Source organism: Seriola dumerili, unplaced genomic scaffold, assembly GCF_002260705.1.
Source record: "Seriola dumerili isolate Sdu_G_001 unplaced genomic scaffold, Sdu_1.0 BDQW01012242.1, whole genome shotgun sequence".
Classification (NCBI taxonomy): domain Eukaryota; kingdom Metazoa; phylum Chordata; class Actinopteri; order Carangiformes; family Carangidae; genus Seriola; species Seriola dumerili.
The window spans coordinates 214,589-224,463 of record NW_019186497.1 but is presented as its reverse complement, the minus strand read 5'-3'; the positions used below and the strand labels follow the sequence as shown (position 1 = coordinate 224,463).

The 9,875-nt window shown below is 38.3% G+C and overlaps 1 protein-coding gene across 1 annotated transcript; it reads right to left on the bottom strand.

Annotated features, from left to right (window-relative positions):
• Positions 1-785: 785 nt before the first annotated feature.
• Positions 786-9,350, bottom strand: ppm1k (protein phosphatase, Mg2+/Mn2+ dependent 1K). The gene is made up of 7 exons (XM_022770107.1): positions 9,227-9,350; positions 7,794-8,319; positions 7,538-7,638; positions 4,887-5,052; positions 4,552-4,696; positions 3,831-3,965; positions 786-2,971 (listed from the first exon to the last, which is right to left on the bottom strand). Exons 2-7 carry the CDS (start codon positions 8,261-8,263, stop codon positions 2,840-2,842), a joined length of 1,149 nt encoding a protein of 382 aa, XP_022625828.1. The 5' UTR covers positions 8,264-8,319; positions 9,227-9,350; the 3' UTR covers positions 786-2,839.
• Positions 9,351-9,875: the final 525 nt, after the last annotated feature.

Here is a 9,875-nt window from a genome sequence, read left to right as displayed (position 1 = left end):
ACAAGTTGTTGCAAAGTGATATAAGATTTTGTTGCAGACTTACCGAGCTGTGAGAGTGTGGGAAGGCTGCTGGTACAGAGTCCTGCTGCCGCTGCAGACTGAGGGAGTACAGAGACTGGGCAGGCCGACTGACATCAGCTCCTGACTGCAGGGACCGGTGCCTCACACTGAACTGGGATCCCACCAAACTCCACGTGGGTTTAATCCTTTATTTACCACTCAAGTAGACATGACGGATTTCAATCGAGGCCGTCTATTTCTGTCTTCTCACACATCATCGTCTTCAGTTCATTTCTGTTCAGTATGAAGAGCTACAGTATTAGCAGGTGAAACTTGCAACAGTTGCGCAATTTATCACAGTGGACATTCATTTATCATGATTTTTTTTGTCTACATTGTAGTAGAACAGCTATAATGGAGTATTATATTAGTTTTAGAAATTTTGCTAACTTATTTTCCTAGTGAAAATGCATGGAAATCAACCACCAGTACGGTCATTTAAGAGAAATTTAAGTGGACAAGTGACAAAAAAAGTTCAGTTAAGAAAAGTAGCCATTCCCTTTCCTGCAATAAATGTTGTCTAGCAACGCAAAAGGTTGGGCTTTTCAGATACATGGCGAATGGAGGGATGAGACCATAGACATCTGTCTATGGATGCAAAATGAAGAAATACACTCCTTTAAAGAAAACAGGACTAGTTGTGATTGTTTTGCATCATTTCTGCATTGGTTTCACAAACACAAAAACAAACAAACAAACAACAACAAAAAATAGTACAATGTATGAACATTTTTTGGTGTGTAGTTTTTAATTGAAGTGTCACAAGCCATTTAGATCAAAAATACAGTACTAACAGTGTTCTTGAAACTCACATTTAGGTCCCGGATACAGGTCCACGACTACATTGATTATATTTGAAAGGCAGTGAAACAAAATACAGTAAAGAGATATTGAACACACTGAAAGATAACTTCAACAAACAAAGTAGGCTTGTAAGGAGGACGTGTTAAGCATAAAGACAAAGTCCTTATAATAATTCAGTATGTGAATGGGGGGGGGGGTATTTACAAAACATTTATAAATGGTGTTTGAAGAAAAACTGATAGCTACACATTTGCAATTCTCATAGTTAGAACAAGTATGTCGATAACGGTGGTTGTGTTTGTCTAGCTTTAACAACCACAAAACAAAACAGTGAACAAAAACTGTAGCCAATCTAATGGTTTAAGTCTACCTTGCACTGGAAGTGAACATACTCACATTAGATCAGCCAGGTCACTTATACAGCTTAATTACTCTTATACCCTACAGGGTTTGATTGTTTGTTTTAGTCATGGAGGGCATTTAAGCAAACATTCACATTGTCATACATGGCTCTTAGCTGAACAGTTCTTTAGTGTTGCATTAAGTGTGCTTTGCTCTTTATGAGTGACATTTTTAAGTGGTAAAAATGTTGAATTACAGATCGCAACTGAGGTACAATTAAAAGTAATGTATCCTTACACAATACAAGCAGCATGTGCATGTCAGATATTCTGATATGAGAAATTTAGCCAAGATATTAAGTAAATGTAACAGAGAACTATCAGTTTTCCAGGTATACATAAATAGAATTATTTACAAAACATAAACTGTACATTTCGGTACCCTGAACACCTCATAGTGCCCCAACATGACCTGTTTCAAATCAGTACAGATAATAACACTTATACAAGCCTGAGCAATGTTTACATTGCAAGAAACATGAATATCTTATTTTCATGAATGTCAGCTTCAGCCACTGAAATGCTATTTATACAAATAGCAACAACAACTCCATTCACACAGCCCACTAGTGCACATTAGTGAACATTCAGGGTTTTTGTTCATTTCTCCAAAAACATCACAATTGTGCAAATGGGCATCAATGTTTTTCAATGATGCATAAATGAGTATTACAAGTCCAAAGAAAACAATGAGTGTAGAACCTTGTTTGTGGGGAAGTCCTTAGAAATGGAGATACATTGAGAAGAGCAATAGTTTAAGCATTTTCAAAGCTTAAACTGTGAATATATCTGTACAGTTTAATGTAGATGCTTTGACCCAAGAGACAGAAAGGAAGCTCCAAAATTGACAGTCATTAAGTCCTACTCAGACTTATTATATTCCAGTTGCTTCAGAAGTTGTGAGCTTTTACATGTATGTACATTTAAGTACATTTTGTATTCTCATACAAGGGTTCAATGAATTCCAATTGACTGAAAAAAAAATGAATGCAGTTCAATTAGTGTGTTTCCCCACTCTCTTCTGCACATGTAGTCCCACTGTTAAAAATGATCCAGAAGTAAAGACTGAAGACTTAAAACAATTGTTAAAATCCAAATGCAATGTTGTCAAAATGCAACTAAAGTTAACCTTGAAAATAAAAATGTGCAAACTTGGGCATTATGAACAGCTAAATAGATAAAAATGTATCTGAATGGCAGACAGTCAGGAATATTAGTCTTAAAATCTTAGCTAATGTAGAGCAGCCAACATATCTGCTAAGTGACGACTCGTGATCATGAATTCCTGTCTGCCATTCAAACACTTCTCAACATTTAGCACCTATAGGGTCATTGGCTTGCTAGTAGATAAAACCTTGTATAAAGAGGATGTTTTCAATTTAGTGCACTTCATGAATTCCCCACCTCTTACTTCTCAGAGGACAGTATGGTGCTGCTATAAATAACATGTTGTAAGCCTTAGGTATTATTGTTTGGGCAAATCACACTTTATAAAGTTTCCTCAAGGGCACCGATTGTATTGCACACATTAATTAGGTCCACAGACCACACAGTTTCATCTGACATCCTGCTGACTATGCCCAGCGACCACTGGACACAAAACTTCTGCTGAAGGAGAAACTTGTGTCCGAACTCTTGTGTTTTCCCCAAGCACCAAAGGGCACCACAATAATTGTGCTGTTGTCTTCTGAGCCATACTGAAGAGCCTAAGAGAGAAGAAAACCATAACAACATAACATAACCATCTTGTCTTAGACTTATGATGACCTAATGCTTCAGGGCCATAATGCATAGATGTCCACGTAGATGTTTTTCTACATTTATGATGGCTTACATCCAAGTGATGATACACTGGAACCACCCAGGTTTTGGCAGGTGTAGTGAATAGTTTTACGCCTTGCAATATATACAGTATTCACATGTTCACACAACAACCAATCCATCCATCCGAAGGTTAAATTTAAAAAAAAATCTTTACCAACAAATCCCCATAAAAGGACAAAAATCAAAATTGCTCCGTCAGCAGTTTGTCTTCCCTACCGAGTCTCTGACACTCAGCCACAAGTTCATTGCTTCCTACCGAAAAAGTGAATCTCTAAAAACAGGTCACAAATAAATGAAAACTAAATGATTCCCAAATCTTGGCCATGTAGAGTTTAGTAAACACCACTCAAACATTAGTAAATGGTACATTTGCTGAAGATTATTTTTGAGCCCCAGATTTGGTGTTTATGTTGCAGGACTATGTCTGTGGGACTGTACTGGACACAGGAAAAAAAAGAACCTGGTAATTCCGAAAAGGAGAAGAACTCTGACCAGCCAAGACAAAACAAGGAGTTTGCATCAAAAAGAGAGGCTACTTCTGTTGTATGGTTATGGTTTAGGTATTTTTCATACCTAAACCATAACATGGACCAGAATACTGCACTTTGAAAATTATGAATAAAAAAAAATACCATCAGTAAACGACAAACAACAATAAATCCACAGCCACTAAAATTACAGTCCTCTCCTACTTTGTGTATAGTGGAGACTTACACTACAGACAAATTAAAAGCCAAATACCTGGTCAGATATTCTCTGGGCTGCCTCTTTGGGGTCGTGGCACTGGTTGATGACATTGCAGATTTCCTGGCTATTCATAATGAAGTTAATGCCATCTGTGGTCAGCGCCAGGAACGCGTCATGGACATGGTGCAACTGAAGGAAGAAAGTGAGGTATTATTTATCTACATTTGAAAACAGTTTTTCACAAAGTACCATTACAGTAGTTTATAAGAGAACATTTAAAGAAAGTAGACAACAGTTTAAAAGTAAAATTGGGTCAATACAAATGGTTGTAAGAAAAAAAAACAAAAACATACATAATTATACAATGTCTTTGTGGACATATTTACAGATTGAGGAAGGTGTGAAAATGTGTATTGCTGCTTATTCAGACTAATATATTGACAGACAGGAGAACATTTATACAAAAAAATGTATCCAGGTGTGCAATTTTCATTGTAAACTATTCACTTGATCACATTAAAATGGAGGTCAAACATGCACATAAATGTCAACAGATACAGGTGAGCATTGTAAGCATCACAATTAAAAAGGTAAAAAAAATATGTACTGGCTCATATCCGAAAACTAGAGGACGAAGGCCAGAGTGTTTGCTAAATACATTACAAGTCTGTGTTGTCATTGTGCTTTTGTACATCCAGTATTAACATTAAAACACCCAGTAGACAATTGTGAAATATTTGCCTGAAGCTGGGACAAACCTAAAACCCAAACCTACCGATATTCTCTTGGTCTCAGGCTCAGCAATGACCCCCATGTTCTTCAGGTCAAAGTCTCCAATGCTGCGTGTCATCGCCAACCTGCCGTTGACATTTGGCTGTCCCAAACTGTTCCAGGTAATAAAACCCCCACTCTTCTTAATCCTTGAGGCCAGTGGAGAGGGAGAGAGGAACACAAGCACTGACTACAATAATAAAAAATACAGTTAACAGAAGTAACAATATCGTCTTAGAGTAATTATTGCCAATAAACCACCATCAATGCATGTAACAACTTTTAAATGTGTTTTGAAGCTGTAAGTCTCCTTTGTCTTAACAGACAACATCTATGTACCTCTCTTTCTCGTCTTTCCTCTCAGGAGTGTGGTCGACAGTGAGTTTAAGGGCCTTGCCCTTGCGGCACAGCATGGCTCGGCTGTCTCCCACACTGCCCACCACCAACTCAAAGCTGTCCCTCAGCAGGGCCACAGTGGCGGTGGTTCCTGCATTCATCCCGGGTACTACAGAGACATAAAAGGAAACATCAGAGGTGGAAGGAGCCATAAAGGTCCACACAGAAAGTCACTGTTCACATTGTTCACAGCAATCACATGGTGTATCTCACACTCTCACATCCACACACTAACACATGAAGACATGGGTGGGAAGTCATATAGTAGACTTACAGCAAACTAGAGATTACACAGTAAACAATAGAGGAGGCAGTCACACATGCAGGTCGAACTGTTTCAGCACAGAGTTGAGGTCCAGAGCAAATGTTACAGCAGAGTTAGTTTAAGTCTAAAGATCTAAAATAGTAAATGTAAACAACTGACACAACACTTCTCAGTGTCCAGTATTGGGATTGATTTTCAAAAAGCAAGACAAGAAATCATCTAAAAAAGTAAACTACTATCCTGATATTTATTGAAAAGCATATTTTGTTTTTCTTCTATGTTTTGCATGCATTTATCTAGAGTTACAAAATTTGAAAAATTCATCACTAATCTGCCATAAGGGAAAGCGATATCAAATGTGATTTTTTTGATGCTTGGTAATGGTAATTTGTAACAATTCTTATTAATGCAGGCAAACAGTAAGACGTTATTACAACATTGAACTCAGCAATATGCTACCTGCCAGTTTTATGACTGGCAAAGACTGTTTGAGCGGTGGACATACACTCAATGACCACTTCATTAAGTACACTTGTACAATCTATTGCAATTGAAACAAAACAGCTCTGTCACAAATTCTACCATTTTGAGTTTTCATTGACATTGTTGGACATGTATGAATAATTGATATGTTTATTACTGAGGTCATGGTTAAAGGTGGTGTTGTACTGGATTACATTACACTGAGAGGCGTTTCTATTTTACGTCCTCCATACATACACCATAAGGTCATCCAGTACAACACATTACTAACTGAAGTCAATGGAAAATCCATATACAGCTATTGAATCAACACCTCTCTGACAGTGTCAACAAGAACTCAACATTATAGTCATCATAGAAGTAAACTAGATGACAGAGCAGTTGTATTGGATTGCATCAGTGGCCACTAAGTGCATACCTATACATAAACACTAAACTTTAGTTCCTTAAGAGGTGATGAATTTGAGAGAACAGCATCAAATGTAATTAAGTGGATTTATCTGCTCACATCTGAATTACACCGCTCTCTCTCCAAAGAAATAAGTGAGATAACTTACTGGAGACTTTAAGATACGCATTTTTTTTGTTGCCTAATTTGCATATTAAACATGCTGCATCTCATGGACTAAATCTGTCACTGACAACATACATTTCATACAACTTGTCAAACTGAAGCACTGTCTCACACGAAGCTTTGCATACACTTGGTGAGAGAAGAAAAGGAAGAGAGGAAGAGAGAGTGAGATAGAGAGAGAGAGAGAGGAGTGAGAGAAAGATAGGGAACCTTCCAGTAGTCCAGGATTTAGGACCCGCTGGACTCTCCTTCAATATCTAGCCTCTCGTCATCCACATTGGTGCCAAGGGCCTCCAGCTCTTAGCTGGGTCAGCAGCTGCCGTAGATAACATGCACACACACACACAGGCATATTGGGACATTTCACACAGCGTGGCCGATGTATGGCCACATTACAGGTATACTAGCTTTTATATCAACAGATTACCTTAATCAGACATAATTCTGTTTGAGAAAAGTTGATATGACTAGGGAAAAATGTAGACCACATGATTTACTAAGATCTTGTTTTGCATTCATTTGTTCCAGCGATACTCATATTACCCCAATATCATTTTCAATGCCCATGCTAAACAATATAATTTGCAGATTGATAAAATATCAACAGATGGGTGACAATTAAAGGAAAAAACAACATTAATCATCTTTGTAAGATGTTTGGTCACCACTAGCCTTGTTGGTATAGACTCCACAAGTCTCTCAGCCTCGACTGAAAGATGTAGACACCATTCTATCAAAGGCCATTCCTTAATTTAGGGTTTCTGATGATGGTGGAGAGTGTTGTTTAACACACCAAAATCCCCACAGATGATTAACTGGGTTGAGATCTGGTGACTATAAAGACCATAGAATGTGATTAAGATAATTTTCTTACTCATTAAAACCCTATCAGTGACCCCTCGTGCCCTCTATGTTAAAATCCTCATCCGTTGTGTTTATTCACACATGTATTCAGGTATTTCCTTTAATTTGTCGCCTTTCTGTATGTAAAGATGCAGTACTGGAAGCAGTCAAGCAGTAGTGTTTGCTCTACTTGTAGCTGGTTTATTGTTCATCAGTTACTAAGTAACTTTGGGTTAAATGACAGACCTCTAACCAAAAGTGCTCAGGTTATGTCAGTTGGGAAATCCAAGGCTTCAAAGCCTAAGTAGGATAAGTGAATAAGGTTTTGAAGAGAGAAGAAAAAAGTGTCATTACATATGTGTACAAGTGTGTATATACAGTATATACATACACAGTATGTCTATGTACATGTAACATGAAAGAACCTACCATTTGGTAAGAAGTGCAAGTGCTTTGCAAGAGCTTTGTCTACTTCAAGGAAGGCCTTCATTAAAACTAATTCCAGATTGGACTCCTCTGCCACAAGGTTCCTGAAACAACAACCAAATGACTATACTGATCAGTGTATCAACTACAAAAGAGACTTTTTTGTCGTAACATCAGATTCAAATTGTTAATCGGTCAACTGATTTCCTGTAATACTGGTAAAGATATGTGATCATAGCATATTCAATGACTTCCTTACTTGATGAATTTCTCCATATTTTTTTCACAGAAGTCAGCTGCTTCTAGTCCGCCATGCCCATCAAAAACAGCAAAATAGAGGATGTTGTCAGTCATTTGGGAGACCTGGAAGCGATCTTCGTTCTCCTTGCGTTGACCAATGAGTGAGGCACAGCCCACCTTCGATAAGCTGACTTTGGGAATGGGCTTGCCGTAGCGAATGCTGGGAGGCAGCAGGATGGGCTCATCAATACGATTGTCCCAAATGCCAAATGAATCCCAAGTGGTGGGCTGGCCACTGCTGTCTGCATCAAAGCGTGTGTTGCTGTGTCGCTGTTCTGAAGGGCTGTAAATTTGTCTCCGAAAGACTGTGAACTGGAGGTGGCTGTCCTGCTGCAATGGCAGTGGGGCTAGGGCCATCTGAAAAAGACCACTGCGACCCACATAAGGACCACTGCACCTTGCCAGGCGCGTGAGACAGGCTGCTGACATCACCCTGACAGCACAAACACTGAAGAAGGCCTGGATGCACAGGAAGCGGGGTGTCCCTACACAGAAGAAAAATCGTTAAGTTACATTTTAATGAACAAAACTTTTTTTTCTTCCCCAGGATGGACCTACAGTACCATAATGTCTAAAATGTTGCAGCTGCTGCCATCGACTTTGTGTTATTTGGCTAAAGGTGTCTTCAAACTAATCATTACACAAATGCGTTGGATTCTTGTCTTCTCAAAGCAGACGAACACAGGTTAATATGATGTAATGCCTTTACTTTATTACAAAAGGTGTATAGAGCAGTGATTAAGTCATGAAGGGATTGGAGAGGTCAAGAAATTAATACACAGTACTTTATGATAAGCCTGTAGTACAGTAGAAACTGTTATATACATACACACACACACACACACACACATATAAAATTAGTCAGTAAAGGTTTTGATAATCAATTAAATATTCCTTATCAAGCAAAAAATGCCATGTATTCACTGGTTCCAACCTCTCTAAAATTAAGGATTTGACGTTCATCTTAGTCAGTACATATATTCATTACATATAGCAGTAAGTTTACATCAAGATGCACTTTTCAGGTCAAGATCAAAGTTTAGGTTCGACGAATGATGCAACTCTCGACGGTCACTAAGATAGCTGCTTACGCTAACAACGACACAGTTTCTCGGTAATATACATATGCTTCGTACCCGCGTTTCAATTAAAGTACTTCAGGTATCCTAAATAACATATAGTTATAGCAGTTATGAAAAAACAACGTTAAGCTAGCGTTAATGGCTTTTCGTTCCGGCTGCGATAGCATTAACTAGCTAGCTACGTAACGATAACAGTCGTTAGCTGAATAGCGAGCTAGGTGGCTACCACTGGCTAGAAATTCACGATTTCTCCAATATCCCCGATATCGTTCCTTTTACCTTACAATGACGTGTAACTTAAAAACCATACCTTAGATCTTTTATGTGTATTAGTACGCTTTAATCCTCTGCTGGTTTCTTGAAAATCAGTCGCTAATAGCTGAATGAAAACAGCCGCCTTAGTAGCGTCTCAGTGTGTTGATTCCTCAGTGTTATCAAACAAGGCCTGTGATGTGACCGCACCAATCGGCGTGCTTGAAACGTATACGCCTCCTTGACGCCCCACGTACCATGCAGATGATTGGTCAACGAAACGATCAATGACAGTTGGTAGCACTAATCATTAATCGGCTACTTTTGCATCCCGCAGCCAATCATAGAAGCATTGGATGTTGACGTAGCCTGTAGCCAGCAGTGATGAAAATAACTAATTTTTGTTTTGGTTAGTAGCATAAAGGGAATGATAACCAGTACGTCCCCATATACAACGTTATAGTAAATATCCAGTCAGAGATAGCATAAATAAATAAAGATAAATATAAGCATAGATAATCAATAATAACATTGTTAATGTTTAGACGTTACACTCAGTGTCATATTTCAGAAAAGATGTTTACTCATTAAGAATAAATGAAAATCATCTTGCAAACATGCACCATACAAAAAGACATCACCGTAAATGTACATTTATTGACATTTTACAATTTTTCTGCCAAAACGAGTTATTATCCATGACTACA